Source organism: Hakea prostrata, chromosome 4, assembly GCF_041222555.1.
Source record: "Hakea prostrata isolate BN-2017 chromosome 4, UWA_Hpros_2, whole genome shotgun sequence".
NCBI lineage: Eukaryota > Viridiplantae > Streptophyta > Magnoliopsida > Proteales > Proteaceae > Hakea > Hakea prostrata.
In genome coordinates, this window is record NC_142603.1 from 50,997,635 (window position 1) to 51,019,728 (window position 22,094).

At 37.9% G+C, this 22,094-nt stretch overlaps 2 protein-coding genes across 5 annotated transcripts; both read left to right on the top strand.

The window, feature by feature from the left end:
• Positions 1–6,094, top strand: LOC149019428 (ADP-ribosylation factor 2-like). The gene is made up of 7 exons (XM_089153444.1): positions 1–91; positions 893–1,048; positions 2,472–2,542; positions 5,174–5,293; positions 5,408–5,526; positions 5,667–5,748; positions 5,883–6,094. The coding sequence occupies exons 2-7, from the start codon at positions 901–903 to the stop codon at positions 5,886–5,888; spliced, it is 546 nt and encodes a 181-aa protein (XP_089009570.1). The 5' UTR covers positions 1–91; positions 893–900; the 3' UTR covers positions 5,889–6,094.
• A 3,550-nt stretch (positions 6,095–9,644) lies between these two features.
• Positions 9,645–20,796, top strand: LOC149019429 (SNARE-like superfamily protein). 4 transcript variants are annotated; one of them, XM_089153448.1, is made up of 6 exons: positions 9,645–9,911; positions 10,016–10,139; positions 10,549–10,695; positions 17,038–17,135; positions 17,258–17,426; positions 20,290–20,796. In XM_089153448.1, exons 4-6 carry the CDS (start codon positions 17,076–17,078, stop codon positions 20,484–20,486), a joined length of 426 nt encoding a protein of 141 aa, XP_089009574.1. In that variant the 5' UTR covers positions 9,645–9,911; positions 10,016–10,139; positions 10,549–10,695; positions 17,038–17,075; the 3' UTR covers positions 20,487–20,796. The 4 variants fall into 4 exon arrangements, with proteins under 4 accessions (XP_089009574.1, XP_089009573.1, XP_089009572.1 ...); XM_089153447.1 differs by having other exon boundaries at positions 9,645–9,860; positions 9,987–10,139; XM_089153446.1 differs by having other exon boundaries at positions 9,645–9,860.
• Positions 20,797–22,094: the final 1,298 nt, after the last annotated feature.

Genomic DNA, 22,094 nt, shown 5'->3' on the forward strand with positions numbered 1-22,094 from the left:
AGCATCTTCATATTGTTGGAACCCGGTTGTGGTGGACAGCTCTTTGAGATTTGCTCGCTCGGATCAGCGAAAAACTGCATTCCTTCTTCACGTAAGAATTTGATTCGATTCACTTTTCTTTCATGTCTCGTTCTCTGATCTATCATTTTTTTTCCTCGCTTTTCATGGTTTGTTTAATCTCCTGGACTATGTTTCATGCTTGATCTGATCTGTTCAACATTATATTTCATTGAGCTTTGACAGCAGGTAATTTGTGAGTTTTAGTCGTGGTTTGCTTTGGAAAGACCGAATAACTCTAACTTCTTGTGATCGTTTCAAGGATTATCGGTTGGATTTTGCGGTATTTGATTTGATAGATTTGCCTTTCAAATTTGCGTATATACTACAGAAGTTTGTAGCCCGATCTGTGCGATCTGCATTTTTATTGAGGGACTTGTTTATTGATTGCTCGATTTTTGTCTTAAACTTTGCTGCAATTGTTTTTGTGGAATTCGGTAATTCAGTCTCTGGCCGGATTATATGGATTTGTCGCTCTAAGGTTGATGAATTGAAACTCCATTTGATCTTGGAACTGAGAATTTATATTGCAAGCATTTTTGTCGTTGTTCCTCCAGCTTAGGTCGCTGGATCTCTTGTCGCACTAAGGTTGATGAATTGAAACTCCATTTGATCTTGGAACTGAGAATTTATATTGCAAGCATTTTTGTCGTTGTTCCTCCATCTTAGGTCGCTGGATCTCTTGGTTGATCTCATATATTCTAATCGGATACGTAGATTTTCGTTGTCTAATTCAGCAAATGATATTTAATCTATCATTTCGTCACCTTTTTGATCTTCATCGTGTTTCACACAGAATCTTTGAACATCTCCCTTGTGATTTTTTTGCTTTCAGATACGAAGATGGGGCTGTCTTTCACCAAGCTCTTCAGTCGGCTGTTTGCCAAGAAAGAAATGCGTATTCTTATGGTGGGTCTTGATGCCGCGGGTAAGACCACCATTTTGTACAAGCTCAAGCTGGGAGAGATTGTCACGACGATTCCTACAATTGGTATGTCTTATATGGTTGTCTATTCAATATATGAATAAAGGATCTTTGGCTTTATGCTTCTTTCTCAATTAGATCTTAAAAGATTTCCTTCTATTAATTTTTTTGGATGAATAAAAATTTCATTAACCAAATGAAAGAAGGGAAGGGTATGATAATACAAAAGCTAACCAAGGTGAAAAGTCTCAAGAAGTGGTGTGTAACCCAACAATAAAGCAAAAAGAACAACACTAGCACACACAATACACCAAAATGGACAAAAAACCAAGGCCAGTGGGCCAAGCTAGACTGATGTACTTTCTTGTTCGATGAATGGGGGCCTTCATTGCAGCAACTGTGGAGGGCATTTCGGCTGTTTGATGAAAAGGGCCCTTCATTGCAACAATTGCAATGGACATCACAGCAAGGACTGCATTAGCATTCATCACAGAGGGCAACAGGGTTGGTAGCATTGCTGGACTGACTGAAGGTTGCAGCAACAACAAGGAAGACGAAGCGACTCAGCGGGGAACAGATTGCACCTGTTTGATGGGAGACAGCAAGGGGGAGGAGGAGAAACAAAGGCAGAGGGAAGGCAAGAGACGAACAAGAAGAATTCGAGAAAAAGGATTAAGAAGGGAAGAGAAAATGATCAAGAAGGAAGACAAGAGGAGAAGAGAGGAAGAATCGCCTGCCAGTCCCATCGAACCTACAAGCAGGGAAGCCCTAACTCCCATGAGAGGAGGAAAAACAGAACACCATAGAGGGAGAGAAGAGGAGACCAACAGAAGGTTAGAGAGGATGAGAGAACCAAAACCATGGTGAGGGAGTGAGGAGGAGGAGACGAACAAGAGGGGGAGAGGAGAGAGATAGACAAATTGAGAGAGGAGTGTAGGAGAAATAAACAAACTAAGAGGGAGAGATGAGGAGAAGCAGAGGCAAGGGGAAGAAGAGAGGAGAGAAAATGTGAGAATGAAGGGGCATAGTTATTAATTATTTCTTGTTATCTTAAAATTTCTCTTACAAAGATTTTATATATATATATATATATATATATATATATATATATATATATATATATATATATATATATTGTCTTTTAATTGCTTGTTGAAATTCATTAACTGAATAGGGGGGGGGTCTGTAATTGAGTGTTGTGCTGAAACCTGTTCATGATTTTATTAAGGCATTATTTTTTTTTTCAAGCTGTTGTTGAGCTGGATTAACTTGATCCATTTAAAGTGATGTCCTCTTCCTAGCATAAATTCATTGATCTGGAATAATTATGTTATAGGTTATCAAACCATCTACAAAGCTTGTCATGTAGAGAGTTAGAGAAGCTATGTTGCATCTATACACTATCCATTTCTGTAATCATCTTGTGTATTTGTTGAAAGGCATCTATGACCCCTTTCTTCTTGATTAACTTGAACTGTTCTTCCCACAGGATTTAATGTTGAAACTGTGGAATATAAGAACATTAGCTTCACTGTCTGGGATGTAGGTGGCCAGGACAAGGTATGTGTTGGCATCAGTTTACTATGTTCTTGGTTCTTCTGTTAATTTGTCTAGAGACAACAAATAGATATCATCATTACCATGATTTGTTCTCTTTTGTTTGTTTTATTGTCTATTCCATTAATTAACATGATAAAAGTTTAAGACCGAACCCTGGCAACTACATATAACATGGAGACACATACATGTCATATATATGCGCATGCTCTAAAATGATTAAAATTATATATTGAGCACTTAAAAGGCGAAATGTATAAGTGTATGTAACAATAGCTGCCCAACTTGTTGGTGTTGCTTGACTTCTGCATGAGTTGGTCAGTACATGCTTAAGAGCATCTGGACGATGCTAAGATATTTTCAAAATGGCTTCAAATTCTCTGTTACACCGTTCGTAGTTATTTAGGCAGGTTTTTTGTATTCTGATAAACATTAAAATCTGGAAATCATTTTTATGCACCGCTTCGGACGATAAAGAAAGGTGTTCTTAGAAATTAGAATGGCTTTAAATCTCAGAGAAACAGAGATATAGTCATATCTATGACTCATCCCTATTCCCAAATGTTGTATCGCACCCAATAAGGCTGTGGTCGTACATGTTCATCCGTATGCATTGTGAATCAAGTTATTATTACCATCGGAAATTGGTCTTGTTGTGGAAGGTATTGTGCTGATTAGATGTTTTTTCTCAACCCAAACATAAGTGAGATTTGATCCCTGCCACCTTTATCTTTCAGTCATTTCTCCTGTTTACTAGGAAAGACAATCCATGTTGTGCCAAACATTGCATGCAACCATTGTTGTCAGGTTGTCCTTTCACTGTAGAGGGTGTACGCTTTTACTTTTTCCGTTTCAAATCAGAAACTGTACTGTTATCAGAAAAATAAGTTTAAGGTTATGTATGTTTTGAATAGTACATTTACTGGCATCCAGGAGGTGTATACTGGTATTCGCATACTTGTATGCATGTACTTGTTTGTTAGAATGAGCCATGCTTGTGGGCAGTCTAGTATTTATCTCTGTCAGCACTTAACATAATCATAAGGTAGGTTTCCCATGCCTCTTGTTTTTCAATGTTTTTTTTTTTTTTTTTTTTTTTTGCCTCATAATGAAATGACACATCATGGTTGACATGTCAAAAGTTTTTTCTTCTCTTGTTCATCTATAAAGAAAAAAGAGCTATGCCAGGAGTGTGGCAGGTGTCAGCACTCTCATGAAACCTCTCTCCTCTCCATGTGAAAAAGACATCTCTGCGCCCAAGTTTTGAGAAGGAAAAAGATACATGGACAGAAAACTACTCCTCTTATTCATGATATGTTTGCCACAATGTTCCCTTTTTTTGGGAGACATGATACGTAGTCCTGGTTGCCAGCTTGGTCTTTTAATGTGATTGGAGTTTTCATTTGTACTATTTCCCTGTTAAGTAAAGAAGCATAGTAATGGTTCTAAATCCCTACATGATGCATGAATTTGGCTTAGGACATAGGCTTATACTTCAGCAAGTAACACCTAATGTACCTCCTACGGTGCCTTTGGCATTTGTGAGATTTGTATTCATGTACTTGTTTGTTATGATGAACCATGCTTAGTGGATGGTCTAGTGTTGATTGATGTACTTCCATCAACACTTAGCATAATAGTAAGCTAGATTTCTCATGCCACTTCTTTTTGTTTTCTTTTTTTTTTTTAGCCTCTTCCAATGTTTTCTTCATTTCATGAGGAGAAGACTTGATACATTGTGGCTGACATGTCTAACATCTGTTTAACTTCCTAGGCATGTAGGTTGAGCACTTGCTTTTCTTTAAATTCATTATTATTATTATTATTATTATTTTGGTGGTTTGCATGACATCCTTATCTGTTGCTTTGAGATTGGTTGTCATTGCTGTTGGATATAGATCTGCCATACTTGCCTTGTGCTTGGTAGTTAAATTTAGTGGAGTTTTGAATTGATGTAGGCTTGTTCTCTCAGTTTGTGCTTGATTTTCATATACAGAATTTAGTGACAAGATGCATTTAAATTTTTTTCGTTAGTAAGGTTCAAACTGATGCAAATTTGTTCTTGGAGGGGAAGGCTGTGAGAGCTTGATTGACTAAAATAAAGAATCCATCTCCCTTTTGTATGCTGAGATGGACTTTCCTATTTAGTAAATCATACTCAAGAGGGCAAGGAATCTGAATCTAGTCTACCAGCTCTTTGGGATTTTTTGAATGGTGCAAACACTTTTTTAAAAGGAAATAACGCATCAAATATCCCTCCGTGACTAGACTAACCAAATAATGAAGCATAACATGGTTTGACCCCAAGGTTGGACCAAACCAGGCTAAACCCAAAAGTGCAAGGCCTTATTTTGATCCCCCTTTTTTCTGCTGGCTGAATAACAGCAACCAGTCCAGCACTTCAAACCCTTTCATTTCCCGCCTTGTTGGTCCATCTACTTCTCATACTTGAGTTTTACATGAATATATTATGGACTAATCATTTGCAACTGAAGTTTTGATTAGGGAATTTGGCGCCTAAACTGGCAGTCTGTGGATTACCTCCTAAACTGTTGGTCAAGGTTCTTTTCCTAATTTTGTTTACTTTGCTGGCTCTTATAAATCTTTGATTACACTCTACTGTGATGCAAATAGATTCGACCATTGTGGAGACATTACTTCCAAAACACACAAGGTCTCATCTTTGTGGTTGATAGCAATGACCGGGACAGAGTTGTTGAGGCTAGGGATGAACTGCACAGGATGTTGAATGAGGTAATGATGCTCTTTCATTCCAAGCTAATCAACCTTCTAAATTGGAGTAATCATTGAAAAAAAGTTAGGTTTCAGCTAACGTTCCCATCTTTCCTTGATTTTTTGTTGTGGCAGGATGAATTAAGGGAAGCTGTGTTGCTTGTGTTTGCAAATAAGCAAGATCTTCCTAATGCAATGAATGCTGCTGAGATCACAGATAAGCTAGGTCTCCATTCCCTCCGCCAACGTCACTGGTAAAGTCATATAAATAGCATCTCTCTCTCTCTCTGGGGGTACAATAAGTTTTTATCACCAGGTCTCCCCTCCCTAAAAATAATTGAAGGGAGGTTCCTTGATAAGGTATTTATCTCTGTGTGCCCCATTTCACTTGCAGGTACATCCAGAGCACGTGTGCTACTTCTGGGGAAGGCCTGTACGAGGGTCTGGATTGGCTTTCCAACAACATTGCTAACAAGGTTGGTCTATATTCAAATCACTCCATGTGAACCTTGTAGGATGCATTCTCTGCAATTCGAACTTGAGCAGAATGTGATAAGAGTTTGATTCGGTGTTTGTTCTTTTCTTCTGACTTGCATTCTTCTTGTTGCAGGCATAGAAAGAGGGGATGTTTTCAGTGACTTGAGGGCCTCCAGTCAGACATGTCGGAGTAGAGATGTTAACTAATACTATTTTTTGGTTTCATTGCGTTTTTTCTGTATCTGTTTCTTCTAAAGTGAGATGTTTCCCCTTCTGTCTCCTCCATATACATTTGGTATTTGTTTACCGGTAGCCCAAAATAATTCTTAAAAAATTCTCATAAAAGCCTCCTTGCATCGAATATACAACTTAAGGAAGAGGGGGGAGGGGGGAGGGGAGGGGAGGGGGAGAGAGAGAGAGAGAGAGAGAGAGAAGGCAAAAGTGACAATGCCTCTGTGAATACATGCGAACCCGGGCACTGTTTTATTTGACGCTTTTGAGAAAAGTCCCATGACCAACCATGCTTGAGTGGCAGTCTTTTCTCTCCCTGCTGCCCAACCAACCATTGTTCATCACTTCATTTCTGTGTCCTTCATGAAGTGTCTGGAAACTATTCTCACCAGCTCTGATTTCTGAATCTAATTAAGTAATATTTTTATACATTATATTTATAATTTGGAGGGAAAATTTCAGAGATACCTAAAATTAATTGGAAAAAAGCACAGATATGTTAATTAAAAATAAATTAAGTTGGTAAAGTCATCTTGAAACGTCTCATAAATTTGTACAATTCTAATAGCAAATTCATTAAATAGTGGTTAGAGATAGTCTCATAATTCCTATGTTGCTCTTATTCTCTTATGACTTTATAGTGTTGACACTAGTATAATAGAATAATAAGTTTCATTTTCTGTTTCTTCTTTGTGAGTTTCTTTTCTTCTTCTATTTGTCATTATATTGTATGATATAGAATAATACAACTAAGGTTATATTTGTCATTACATTTACTTAATTAATGATTATAATGAGAAGGGTGTGATTACCAATTGGCATATTTTTGTTACTGAAAACCTTTTAGACACTATTTGTCCAATGTAATTGGTACTTTGTATTCCAGGAGTTTTTCTTTTAAATAAATTTAGTTTCTTCACAAAAAAAAACTATTTGTCCAATTTGTCATTGAAAACCTCTGTTTATTATAGGGGGATTTTTGAAGATAAACAGTTATTTAACTATTTTCAATGGTAAATTTGACAAATGTATCCATTGAAAATTCAATTTTGAGTTCTTGTCTAAAGTGGGGTATCAGTACTTTAAAGCCTCCATTTTGAGGTGTCAATGCAATTTATTTTAAATATAAATTATAAAATTTATATTTACTAACACATTATAGGCAGAATGGTCATTTTAGTTTCAAACTAACATAAAAGTTAACTGTTGGTATACTTGTGATTTTATAAAAAATACAAAGTGGGTGTTATGCAATTTAGCCTACTTAAATGGGTAGTCAAGAATTATAGACCTACTTAAATGGGCAGCCAAGAATTATAGACCTACTTAAGTGGGCGCAAAGCAAAAAAACTGTTTATATAATTTTTAAACGCACGTTACGCTAACTATGTGTATCGATATGTATCATACCTAGGATAAAACATTTCGGCAAAATTCGTTTGGTTCGGTGAGTAGCGAACCGAAATTACGAAATCACACAATCTCGCCAAAAAAGCCAGAAAATCATTGAAGAATGACTGAATTGGCGAAATATTGGCGATAATCGCTGTCGAACTTGAAAAATGTTGCCGTCGAACAACAAATTCCGGAAAAAAAGCAAAATATCGATTGTAGCTCATCTCTGTGTTGAGCTAATTGTGAGGTCCAACCTTCCTTTGAAGTTTGAAGAAGAAGAAGATGAGTGCATCTCTTGCTGGTTAGCCTTCCATCACTGAACTACTGAAGTTTTTCCATCACCGAACTATACAAATGAAGAAGATGAAATGAACTTTTAAAAAAAGATAAGTGGATGACTTAGAGGCTACGTTTTGCATTTGTAGCCACACGCGTGGCACTGTTAAAACCATGAAATTGTAAAAAAAAAAAAAAAAAAGTTAAAACATTACTTCATGTGAAACAGTGAAAGTGACATGACTAACAAGACTCTTAAGACTGCTAAAACTTTACCTCACAGGCTCACATTTATGATTTGCACATATAACAATATGTTAGTGATTTGCTATGTTGGTGAAATCTCGATTTTGCCGGTTTGCATGGTTCGTTAGCTAACGAACTGACGAACTCTACTGAATTTTCGTACCTTGATCTTACCATTTATATCCCAAATTAGGGAAGATAGACTGGGATTTTTGTTGGCGCCCATCCGCCAGGCGTTAAAATGTGACACATGTCTTTATGAGAATGGACAAGTTTTCATACATCCTTGAGATTTTCTAAATTTACGAAGTAAACTCACATCAAAGAAAACCTAAACTTGCACAAACAATGGCCGTTTGGGTTAAAAAAATCTAACGATTCATCTGAATGCTAAGAATTGATGCCAAGTTCACCATTGAGAAATCACTAGCAGCTACAACCTCATCCTCTTCTTCCTCTTCTCCATTTTCATCTTCTATCTCTACCCTCCGAACATACACCTCCTTCCCCTCCCACGTTTACCTTGGCTTCGTCTGAAACCAATGTCATCACTGGTATATAATTTTCGTAGATCCTGAATCTGCAGCATCTGATACAATGGAGCATTCAACCATTCTTGATATGAGAAAGGGAATGTTAAGTCAAAAACCACTCAAGGAAGATAAGTTTCTTCAAGTTCTCATTTGGTACGGATTCGTAGACGAGAAGCTTCTCTGGTTCATCGGCACGGTAGCCTAACAGGTTCATGTACTGCACATTTCCTAGTCGCTTAGCCTCTTTCACGAGCTCCTTCTTCCCTTGATTTAAGCACGATAGTCGCTTCACTGCTATCTCTCTTCCATCCTCCAATTTCCCCTGTTAGTCATTAAAAAGATTAGGGTATATTATCAAAACGGAGAATATGCTCATATCCACTTAAGTCCCAAAACTTTTCCAAAATCAAAACTCTAATTCTTAACATAATCAAATATCAAACCATTTCATTAGTCAAAATTCGGCATTAAAGAGTTGATTGAGGAGAGTAAAATACCTTATAAACGGGGCCTAATCTATCGTTGTCGAGTTTTTGATTTAAGTGAAAATGTGCCGTTGCTGCAACTAGGGCTCCTCTGGCATCCCTGCAGTTGCCTTCATTGCCGCACCATTAGACTATTAGTGATTCTGCCTCAAATCTGTTTATGACATAAAAACCATGGTGCCGAAACCTAATCTTTAGTTCTGTACAAAAAGCAAAGAGGTTTTTATCGTGGTTGTGACTAAAGGATCACGGGATCTCTAATTCACTTGTCAAAAGTTCGAATAAACGGAGGTAATAATCAGGGATTAGACGGTGAAGCAGTCCGACGGGTAGCGTCGATGGTGATATATGTTATAGGATTATTTTATAAATTTAGAAAATCTCAAGGATTTTTAATTGTATATTTGAAACATGTTAATGATCAAATAAATTTTAGCCATTCATTTTCATAAAGAAATGTGTCACATTTTAACGTCTATCCATCCGCGCACAGCCTCAACAAAAATCCTATAGGGGTTTTTATGGCAGGATTTTTAGTTGCAGCAGCCGCTGCTGGCTGCTGCCAACGGTCTTGATCGCATCATGTAATTAAAATAAGAACGGATGATTGAGACTTGAGAGTCAAAATGGCAGGAGGTTGGTAGTAAATACTATTTTCTATTTTTACCTTTTAAAGGCTTAAAGTTTAATATTACAAAATTAGACCCTCATTTACCCGAGTCCCAACTCCCAAGTACCTATTTTATTTTGCCTGACTCTCTCTCCAATGGTAATCCTCTTCAGCAACCATCTCCACCGTGTCTCTTCGCACTGCAACTCAATCTTCTCCACCCCATCTCAACTGTGTCTCCCACTTCAACTCATTCAGTGGGTGAAAGGGAAAGAAGAGAGAATAGGCAGAAGGAGAGATTTGGAACTGAAAGGTTGAGGAAGAAGAGTGGACTGGTGAGATAAGAACTGGCCTGTGCCATGGCTTCCGCTTTTTCTACATTTCTAGTCAGTCTCATTTCCTGGTGCTGCTGGTTCTTGTTATTTGGATTTTTAAAGTTTTCTGTTTGCCTTTTTCAACAGACTGAGATGTTTGAAATTTCTCAAATTAGGTTTTGGACCTTCTAAGTTCTAATTTGGTGAAGTGCTACGAATGCTTGAGGTCAATTGGGTGGTTCGCATTATAGACTACCTGAGATCTTGAAAGTTTCTTCTAAGCTTTTTCCTTTGTTCATGGTAATCATGTTGTGCTAGTAGGTTAACTATACGATTTTTGTCTTTGATCGTCATTTTTGGTTTTATCTAACATCTGCGGTTAGGGTTAATAAATTACTGTTCAGATCCCTGCGACTTGGATGGAAATCGAGATCTTAATTTCCGTCTTTGATCGTTATTTTTTATTTGATCTTTTGCATTTGGGGGCAGAGAGAGCCATCTCCTCGGGGATGAAATTTGGTAGTTGGGTAATGAGGGTCTGATTTTGTAAATTAGTAAACATTACACTCTTAAAATGTAAAAATAAAAAATAATATTTACAAGTAAATCCTTTCCATTTGATTCTCAACTGTTCGATCTGGGGTTTCTGGTTTCTGGTTTCACATCCTAGTACAATGAAAACCTTGGGTCTTCTCTTTCGTCTCCACAGGGCTTGAATCGTGGTTTACTCTCTTTGCACCTCAAGCGGGGGGTTCACTCTTTCTCAATAAAGCTCGAAGCGTGGGTTCTCTCTTTCTCTTAAGCGTGAAACGTGGATCTCTCTGTGTGAGAAATTTATCAGCTTCCTTTTAGTCAGGTATTTGATTTGCATTTTGAAGTAAATCTTAGTTTAATTTTTCTTAGCATGGTTGGTTTTCTATTGTGCTTCCATGGTCATCTACCATTCGTGTGTTTCCTATTTTCTTCAATTTCAGTTCCTCTGTTTTTATGGTTTCCGGTTGAATGTATTTGTTACATTAAATTTTGATGACTAGCAGACGGATCTAGTATTTGATGACTGAATCTTTGTTGAGGTTTTGTTCTTAGTAATTCTTCCATTTAACTATGTTTCACTAGGTCTGTAGCGTGATTGATCAACTTTTAACTATGAATTGGCTAATATTTATTCTCTGATCAAAATGTTATGTATCTGCATCTTTCTGTTACAATCAAACAATTGTTAAAAGTTCTAAAGCTCATGGCATCCCAGTTTTTGATCCCCATACCATGTTAATCAGTCACCCATTAAATCCAAGGAGATTTCCTAGTATATTATTTAAAGAGCTAGACCTTGTTCGATTTCAACAGCCCAACATGGATTTTGCCACTCAGAAATAGTTAACGGGTTGATGCATACCGACAGTCCCTGTGATTTCAGCATATGGTTGGCATGCGAATACTGGTATAAGAGCTAAGGTTTGTCTGATTTTAAATCACAGATTTGGTGATTGGATTTGTCAGCTTCTTTTTTCAGTTCCTTATTGCCTTGTTGGTTTAGGACTGCAACTTCCAATCATACTGTTGCTGTGAACAGGTTCCCATGTTAGAATTAGTTAGTAAGTTTCTGCCTTAGACAAGAGACCCAGTCCCAGTCCTCACCTTCCATAAGACTTTGACCGTCTGTGCTCTCATTAACTCTTTGAGAAATCCATTGAAGCGAATTAAGAAAGAAAAAGGGGTGGGTGGGAGGGGGGGTAGTGTAGCCTTAGACATCAAGTGAATAGGTGCCAGGAATCCAAGATCTTTAGCCTCAGTTCTGAAATTTTGCTAGAAAACAATTTTGAGCTAATTTTGCTAGTACATTTCGTGATCCTGTTCCCTTGATTAAGGTACTTGAGTCTAAATTAATTCTAACATTGTGTTGTAGGAAATGGTCCAAACCTCTTATTACCTGATTAAATTTTTGTTTTTGTATCTAAGTATACCAAATCAAGTAGTTTTTGCCGTCTAACTAAAATTTTCTTTTGGGAACCTATTTGTTGCCTTCCAACACAGCTTGTCATAGCTAATCCTTTCACATATTTCCCCCTCGTCTTTCAAAGTTATCTTGGTATATCCTTGGTCTTTCCCTTAGGCTGCGTTTGTTTGCTGGAATAAAGGTGGGTGGGAAAAAAGGGGTGGGAAAATTCTTGAAAAAAATAAACTTTTCTTATTTTTCCTTAAAATTCTAAAAGTGCAAATTGTTTGGTTGCTTGGAGTGGGAAAGTGAGAGATAACTTGCCTGGTGAGGTGGCAACCCAACTTTCTCACCCCAAGCCTTTTCAAAACCCCACAAAATTTGTGGGACTTTGTGGAAAAGTTTGGAAAAGTAAAAAGTGGGACCCACAACTATTATTTTTCCACAAAACCCTTTCCTTTCCTTTCCTTCTCCCTCAACCCACTACACATGGGGTCCACATGTTTTTTTTTCCACCCCACCTTTGCAAACAAACGCAGCCTTACGGACCCCATGTGTAGTGGGGTGAGGGAGAAGGAAAGGAAAGGAAAGGAAAGGATTTTGTGGAAAAGTGATAGTTGTGGGTCCCACTTTTTACTTTTTCAAAATTTTCCACCAAGTCCCACATATTTTGTGGGGGGTTTTGAAAAGGCTTGGGGTGGGAAAGTTGGGTTGCTACCTTACCAGACAAGTTTCCTTGATTCAAGGAAACTTGTCTCTCACTTTCCCACCCCAAGCAACCAAACAATTTATACTTTTAGAATTTAAAGGAAAAGTTTGCTTTTTTCAAGAATTTTTCCACCTCTATTTCCCACCCCACCTTTATTCCAACAAATAAACGCAGCCTTAGAGTTTGGAACAGTGGCAGTGAGGGACGGTGGTAGGGGTGTTTTGGTTTGTTTTGGAATGTAGAAGATGGGTGGATGGGGTAGCTGAATTAACCCATTCTGTTTTAAACATTTCATAATCTGTATTTGTTTCATTATTATCTTTTGAAACTTGATTTGTTGGTTTGGTCCTCTAGGTGAACCAGAATTATTATGCATTGGTATTTGAAACAACCTCTTGAAGAGAGATGATGAATTTCCTATTGAAAATGGGAACTTATTGGAGACCATGTCAAACTTCACCATCGAAGAAACTTTGTCTATTTTAGGCTTGGTGAATTTTTCCCTTGTACTTTTGGGTCTATGATTTGTAGTACTTCGGTTCATCAGTTATGAAGTTGTTATTCACTGTATCCTGCTGTTAAATATTACTCTTTCTTCCTTTTGGTAGTTGTGGAAGGTGTCAACAAATACTACTTTTATAGCTAGAGTACATGACATTGTAAATTTAAAACTCAAATCCTACTTTTGTTAAATGGGAACATTTTATGCACCTTGTATGAGAAATGATCAAACCACTAGAGACACTTATTAGCTGTCTTCTTAGTGGTTATGAAGTACACGTGTGTAAGTAATAGTTGCATGATTAAGTGATTATTTATTAGCTATGTCTATTAGTTTTTTGCTTGAATTGGAGTATTTCCTTATGTATTTTGATTATTTCCATTCAATTATTCAGCTACAGATGCATATTTGCGATACTATACGAAGCGAAGCGTTTCTTTAGATCACTCGACTGATACATTACCGATATGCGATACTTAAACCTTGCATATAGCTACATAGCTCAAAACGATAGCATATGACCGTGTATAGCTTTTTAATTTTCAAAATTTTACATTTACATTTCTTTAAACGTATCGAACCGTTATGGCTTGAATACACACCGATACATGTACCATTGCTACGTATTGAACCACTTCAGAAGGGGGGGGGAAGAAAGGTTTTCTTTCATGTCTCGGGATGAGTTGTAGAAGGTGGATGAAAGGGTTTGTCGTTTGGCATCTGTTGCTTAGTCGTTTTCCACTGTTTTCACATTTAAATCTTGGTTTCCAGTCTGCGGCTCATATCAATCTCAAGGTCAAGATCAGGTCTAATCCTCTTTCCTTTGCTTCTCGTTATTCCTTCCTGATTCGGTTTGGCTGGGTTTTTGTTTGCTGTCTGGTGCTTATTTTCTGTTATTGGTTTTCCTCCTGTTTTGCTTCAATGTTTAATCCTACAAAATTCTTTTGTAATTCCAAGAGTAGCGGGTCTTTCAAGGTACAACATTTTCCTGTATTGCTCTAGATTTTTTATTGGAAGCTTGATTGTTCTTTTCAATTTTATCCAAAAAAGGTCAGCCTGCACCACCTCTTTTGAAAAAAAATAATTTAAATTACATGCGGACTAAACTTCCACTCTTGTAAGCTGGTGTGGACCAGTCAATTTGAAATATGACTGTCAATTTAGGTTAATCATAGTGTCATACTTGTTTGTGGCTGGGTTTCATATCCTCCATGTTCAATGATGAGGAGCTTATTAGTGAATACATGTTTCAGTGAGGGCTTTTTTCTTGCACTCTCAACTACTGAAGAGATTTTCAGGGAAAAAATTGTAATATCAGCTTTCCAGGAAAGTTCTGAAGACTAGATTGTTTTGTTCTGCGAAATTTAGAGAAAGATGGATGACAATAATGCATTTTTTTAAAATCAGATTTTATTTTTGTCTCTCCAATCTACATGCCAAATCTACATGAGTTCTTGATGTGATAGATTTTCAAATCTCTATCAAAGGAGGAAGGGAAGCAGACCATAAGTAGTATATGGTGCCCCCTTTTGGAACCTTACGATGCAACTGACCATTGTGCTGGATTATTACCGGTCACTCAAACCAGAACTGGGGATTACTCAACCCGTCCATACTTGTAAGGCTAAGAGCTTTTCCCATGATTTATGATGAACAAAACTTAGGCTTTGTTCCAATGGTGCTGTGAGAAAAAGAGCTACTGTGGGCAAAAAATTGATTCAGGTTATTGTCGAAGTGCCTGTAATTGGTTTTTCAACTAGGATAGTGCACCCTGTTGGTGTTTTATAATTTTTGTTGTTGTTGTATAGACTACTTAACTTTGTGCTTTGCTAACAGATGATATTTTGTAGCCTCTACATGCTGCTAAGGGGTATCTAAGCTTGCCAAATTGGTTGGTTAAGCTATTGTAAATTGTCCTTGAATGCAAGTCAATTCAGAGCAATCCTGTTATTGGTCTCTGTGTGTGTGTGTCTTTCTTAAGCTTAGCTTCATTGCTTTCTGGGTTCTAACTGATGAAATTACTAAAATCTTAATTTCATCTAATTAGTATTTATGTTGTTGCATTCTTTCAAAATTTTTCTCATGTTGGTAACAAATCATTTTAGTTATTGGAATTGCTGGTTCATCTTGCTCTAGTTTGCATGTCTTCAACCCCCCCCCCTTCTATTTTAAGCCAAGATATTTTAAAGTCAAGTACAAAACCATTATTTTGTCTTAGTTAAACCTAATTTGCAAAATAATTCCCTTGTTAGACCACAGTGATAGTTCAAAAGATTATTGAGTAAGAATCATAATTTTGAACATAAATCTTGAATGAATGTGTTTGTTTAGAATAAAATCTTTCCTAAATATAGTGAATAAAATCTGATCTTAGAGGTGTCATGTCTTCTTGGTGCTCTTATGAATTACACATGTTTAAGGAACAGGTGCATGATAGAATGATTATTTATTAGCTATATTTATTATTTTTTGTTTAAATTAGACCTTATTTCTTACATAATTTGATCATTTCCATTCAATTCTGCACCCATCAATACATATCTGCAATATGATATGATACAAAGCTCAGCATCTCGCAAAATCACCCACTGATACGTGATACTTTTAACCTTGCTGCCAACTTCTGAAGCTATGACTTTTTATTTTATATGAAGCTATTAGTTGGAGCCCCATGAAAACAATGGTTTTAGTTTTCTTTTTAGTAGTTGAATGAAAATTTATTTTTCCTTCACGAGCTATTCTGCTGAAACTTGTGAAATTAAAATGACCAACTTATCTTTACCCAAAAGAAAAAAACGACCAACTTATCAATTTATTGTTTCTATCAAAAGAAAGGGGGGGGGGGGGATGTAACAAGAAAAAAAATGATAAAGAAAGGAAAAGCCTCAAAACCCTTTCACCCATCCAGATCATGAACGTCCACTGGTGGCTGCCCCTTTCATTGTCTCCATCTTCATTCTCGATTAATTGCAGCAGCTGAAGACAGTGTTCCAAGACGACATCAGCAGACACACATTCGCTATTCCTCTTTTCTTCTTTGTCTTCATTAGCCAAGAAATTGCAGCCTGGGCTGTTGAGCCCGGCCCCATTCTTTTCTGGAAGTCATGTTAGACTATTGTAGCAATGGGAACAGATTGAAGTTTTTTTCAGACTATTGTGTCAGGTTGCTCTGTTGCACATTTTGCAATTACCTGGGTGTGTTGAGACTTTCAGCCTCTCTGGGAAAGCAGGGGTAAGATTGTGTATTATGTTCCTCTCAGACCTGGCTGTGGCGGGATCCTGATGTGTTGGGTACACTCTTTTTCTATGCCATGCAAGGGATGGAGGAGCTGTGAGGATCATATTGGTTGGAATTTAAAGCCCAGAGAGAGAGAGAGAGAGTAGCAGAAAAATTTTCCTTTTTTTTTTGGTGGGTTGGGTTGGTAAGGGACATATATATGTTCCAAGCAGGACAAAGGATATGCTTAGGGAAGAACATGATGTTTCTCGTGGATGAAGTGGATGGTGGCTAGTTTTATTAAGGGAGAGTTCAGCATACTGCCGGCTGTGTAAGAGTTTAAGCTAATATATGTGTCTGGGCAGGTTTGACTAATTTTTCAAAATGAAAGGTGTTTCTGGTGAATATTGAGGAAAAGAGATAGGTGGTGGGCCACTCCCTTTGTATCATAAGGTTGCGATCTGGTCTGGTTGAGGATTTCCCCCCCCTTTTTTCAGATGCTGTGGTCCTAGTTCAGCTAAGTTCATCATTGTGTCTGAATTTTTATTTGTTTTCTAAAACATGGAATTGGGGATCGAACCTGAATAAAATCAGATAACTAAGACTGAATATAGCTAATTTCAACTTGATTTCAATCTTGTTAACTAAACCGTTAGTCAGAACCAAGCCGGTTGGCACCCTCAGTTCAAACCTTGGTTTCTTGTCATTTCTCTGCAGGCAACAACCATAGGAAAAATTCTTTCTTTATGCATGATTGATTTCATCTGTTTAGAGGAACACTAATAGGTTTTGTTTTAGATGTTCCTGTTTCATGATGTTGTGCATCCTTTGCAGCGGTACTTTCTGTGCTTGTATTCTTCAGAGTTCTCAGAATGGCTGCGATCTACAGCCTTTTCATCATTAACAAATCTGGTGGTCTGATATTCTACAAGGTAAGTTCTTGTCCTCTTGTATCCCCCCCCTTCCCTGCAAGAATTCCTGAAATGTAAGCCTTGTGTATAATATTTTGCTTCTGTTAGAGATATATTTACTAAAATTTCTTTCTTCATTTTAGGATTATGGATCTCAAGGGCGGATGGATACAAATGATAGCTTGCGATTGGCAAGTTTATGGCATTCAATGCATGCGATCTCTCAACAGTTATCCCCTACACCAGGTTGCTCAGGAATTGAACTTCTTGAGGCTGACACTTTTGACCTTCATTGCTTTCAGTCACTCACAGGTAGATCTTCCTTTCCTGTGCATTGGATCATACAAAAGTCCTAGCTCCTTGAATGTACTCTGCCCTTCAGAGTTTCTTAATAGCATTTTCTGCCTCCCTTTTTTTCCGAAACAAAAAAAAAAATAAATAAATAAATAATCTTATTTTCAAAAAATTGATGCAACACAGCAAGAGCTTCAGATGTCCTTTTAAAACCCATCATAGGGAAATGCCTTTCTGTAAACTTTGCATGTTATATTTGTGATCATTGCATGGCTAGGGTGTCTGCTTATTATTGCTGTACTGGTAGCAACCACAGATCTGCTTGCTACCTGTTTCCCATCATGTGCTAGTGATGGTAGTTGACATTGACTCCTCATTTGAAATGGCACGACTCTTTTCAACAAATCCCGTTGCATAATCCATGGACAGTGAAATAAAATTAGGAAAGCAATACAGAGCTATCCCCGATGGAGATCTATTGATGATGAATGATTAACATAAAAGGGATACAGCAACTCTCCCTTGACCCCCAACCCCCCCCCCTCCTCTCTTTTTCTGTTCTTTGAATTTTGTGATACGAACCCAATTTTGGGGTTAGGGTTTCTTGGATGAATTCCCTAAAATAAGAGTTTGCGTAGAATCTTCCAGCAGCTAATTCTGAAATTCTTTGGGATGGCTCAAAATTGCTGGATAACCTATGGGGGTGGTTTGGATGCGAAAGGATAAGAGATAATATTGTTTAACTTGGGTTGGGGAAGGTTTGGGATGTTTATGGATCTTTAAGGAATTTATGGGAGGATCTTGGAAAGGATTATGGTTTTATCAAATCCCTATGGGATGGTTTTGAGATATAACCAGAATCACCCAAGGGTTGAAAGAGAATAATGGGGATCGATCTTGGAAAAAAAAGGTTTTCTAAAAGTAGCTGGGAGTGGTTAGGGGGGGTTTTAGAGATGATTGGAAAGGGTTGGATCAAAAGTTGGGATGTTTCTTGGATTTCTTGGATCATTCTTTTCTGTTTTCTGTTCTGCCACAAGTCAGAAAAGAGGGAGGGAGGGGGCTGAGAGAGAAGAGAGGGAACTGGGGGAGCTGCAAGGTAGAGGGGTAGGGGTGGGTTGTGTTGCAGGGGGTAGGAGAGGGGATTAGGGGCTGCAATGCATGGGGTGGGGTTTCCTAGGTGTGCAAGAGAGAGAAGAGAAGGGGGAGGGGAGATGCGATAGGTTTGGGAAGAAGGCGAAGGGGCTGGGGGTGTATGCACGCACTTGTAGGCTGCTGGAAGTAGAAGGAAGCTGCTGGTTCTTCAATCGAGATGCTGCAATTGAAGGTAAGAATACTTGCAAATCCGCTGTGGCCCTCCCAAGAAGGCCAGTGCCCGATTTTCTGCAGGTGATCTCAATTCTTTATTCAATGCATACTAATCTTTACAATGATAGGTTGGTTTATTTATAGCCTTACATTAATAAAGAATCTAACTCTTATTGGGAAGATATTTGGACTCAACTAAGGACTTAGAAACCAACTTAACTAGGGTTTCCTTCATAAGTCAGGATTCTCTTTACAACTAAATATCAACCACAAAAAGACTTAATTTATCTATAGGAATCCTACTCAAAAGAAATACTCGTTAAAACACAAGAACTCAACTCTTAGTTCTAACTAAGACTTAAACTGGACTCTGAAAATTATGAATTTTTTTGGACCAAAATGCCCCTTTTGGGGGTTCAGCCAGCCATAGGTGCGCCACCTTGGAGTGGCCTTAAGGCCCTCTCCAGAGTTTCAGCCTGGGGGTTATCATTCTGACTTTTGCTTTTATCTTCTTAACAGTGAGAACAGCATGCTAGTTCTATTCACAAATATTTTGAGTCTCCAAGTTGATTATGAAGTTCATAATAGTGGGAAAGAAGTCATAAAACCTTGGACTCAAGGCTTGATATTTAGGTAGAGTGAGTCTACTTTGCCAATGCATGGTTAAGGGAAGTAACCCATGCTAGGTTCTAATTTTTGTAATTGATTCAATTAATTTGAGTTGTAATAGTTTATCATGTTCATATATATTGTTTCTTTTTTAGATGGTGCAGAACATTGGGTTGTTAAGAAGCATCATATAGATAAACTTAGCATAGCATAAATAAGGATGCTAAGATAGATGAGTGTCAAAAACTAAGAAGGATAAGGTAAATAATAATCGTATAGTGTTGGTGTAGAAGTAGCTCCAATAAATGATAACCTACGAGAAAGTCGATTGAAATTCCACAGCCATGTTCAATGAAGGCTTTCAAATGCTTCTATGGAGATGTGACTTAATCCAGATTGAAGGAATTAGAAGAACTTGGGCAGACCTAGGATAACTTTAAGAGAATTGGTGACAGAGGATATGCATAGCTGGGTCCTTGTATCTAGTATGGCCTCAAATATTGTAAAGCAAGGATCCATGTAGCCAACCCCGTTCACTTGGGTGAGGGCTTCTTCTTGTGGTTCAAGTCAAACGACCCATGTCTGCATTTAATTCCAATGTTTGTTTCTGTCCTTAGTATGTAAAGAACTCGGGTTTTCGTTCTTTCCCCCCTTTCCCTCCACTCCCTTGCTGTGATTTTGATAGGCGAGCTACATTTTCTTTCATATTATTACAGAAATAAAGAAATAGTAATGTAAGTGTTGTTAAAACTTGGATAGGAATTAACAGTCAAGTAGATTCAAAATTGACATAACCCTGATTCTGCTTGTATTGAGTCCAACCGAATTAGTTTGCATCAAAGTGGTTCCAGTTAAATCCAACATGATTTAGAGGTCAAAATGATGCATACTTCTCTTGTAGCCAGTTTGGAATTGAAGTCTTATGGTAATTTGATGAAGAAGTTTTTGCTGTGTGTGAATGTTACAGGAACAAAATTCTTTGTAGTCTCCGAAACTGGAGCGCTGCACATGGATGGCCTCTTGAAAGTGATATACGAATTGTACACCGATTATGTTCTGAAAAATCCCTTCTATGAGATGGAGATGCCAATACGGTGTGAACTCTTTGATATCAACATTTCGCAGGCCATTCAAAAGGATCGTGTTGCGTTGCTGGGACGATGAGCCTGCTGAATTTTGTTGTCTATAATTTGGGGAGGTGGTCATCGAGTTAATATTGTTTGTTTGATGGACGTTTAGCTTTCTTGGTTTTTCATCAATGATGCAATGCGCCCGTGCTTCCTTGTTGCTTGTCGTGGTTGACTGATGGAAAACAGCTTGAACCTCCAGCCATGAACTGTTCTGGTGTTAGGTTTCACTCTGTTTTTAATTTTTATCTACAATATATTCTTCAAAAATTTAATGAAACCACCCCCATGTTATAGGAGGAAATCGCTCTCAGACATGGGAGCGACACAGGCATTTGAATTTAGAATGGAAGGTTGTCCTCGTGGATATTCAAAAAAATACAACCTTTTAATATGGTAAGCACAGCAAATTCAAACACGTCTCTTTTTCTTTTTTTTTGGGTGAGAAAGGTAACTTCATTGATTTTAAAAAAAATCATGAGGGAGTTTACACAAGGGAATCCAACAGGAGTGTCCAAGATAGGGTGGGGTTGGGGTTGGAGAGGGATGATTGATCCTGACATAATGTTGTTGATTCTTGAAGCACTTGAGTAAATGAGCATTCCGAGAAAGTTGTAGTTAACCTTGAGGATATCATTGATTATGTCGAAATGATGGATTGGTAATTGAGAACACGTGTGCTTGGTTGTCACTCAACTTGAACATTAGAAATCTGAATGTCGAAATGATGGATTGGTAATTGAGAACACGTGTGCTTGGTTGTCACTCTCAACTTGAACATTAGAAATCTGAAAGTCAAGAGTTATAGAGAGTCCACGCTGAATGGTAGAGCTTTGGAGATAAGAGAATCTTGACATCCTGTTCCTAGTCCAAAGACAAAAACTACCTGATGATTGTGGTCTCTTGCCAAACTGCCAATACTTGCGGTTTGGAGCTGAGTAAGAGGATTAATCCACATTGAGTTTGATTCTGCCGTTCCAAGGGGGTTCCCACTGTGTAAGAGTTGGTGGCTCATCTAGAGGGGGGGGGGGGGTTTATGTTGGATTGGAGGTGTGAGTTCAAAAATAGCTTTTTGTAAACTATGTTGGGCTTCCTAATGCATGGGTTGTTGGGAGTAGTGAGTGGCAAGATCATAGTAACCCCAGAGCGCAATGAGGGTTTGGAAGATTTGGAATCGATTAGAGGATGATGAGGTAGATTGGGATACAAAGGAGCTAAAGTTGAGAGACAAATGATTGTGAGGGTCCTACGGATGTAGGTGGAGGGTGTGCCATAAAATGAAGGGTAAGTTGTAAAAAGGTGGTGTGCTGATGAGATTGGGTGGTTACAAGTTAGACAATGAAAGGGTACATTACATCCTCGCATTCCTTGTTCAAACACATATCTCCACCCATTCAGAAGGTAGGTATGTTTGAAAAATGCCAATGATAAATATAATTCCAGTCCAAACCACCTGTCAACCTTGCCACTTGTAGTCACTCAGTTTCTACCAAGTCATTTTCATTTATGTGGAAAAAATTTCTACCAAGCTATTACGTGAGGAGGCAACAAGATTTTTCTGCGTACTCTTACAAAACAATTTCCTTGCTTGCAGTTTTGGTATTGTTGTTAGGGTTGCAACAAGGCCAGACTAGGCCAGACTTTT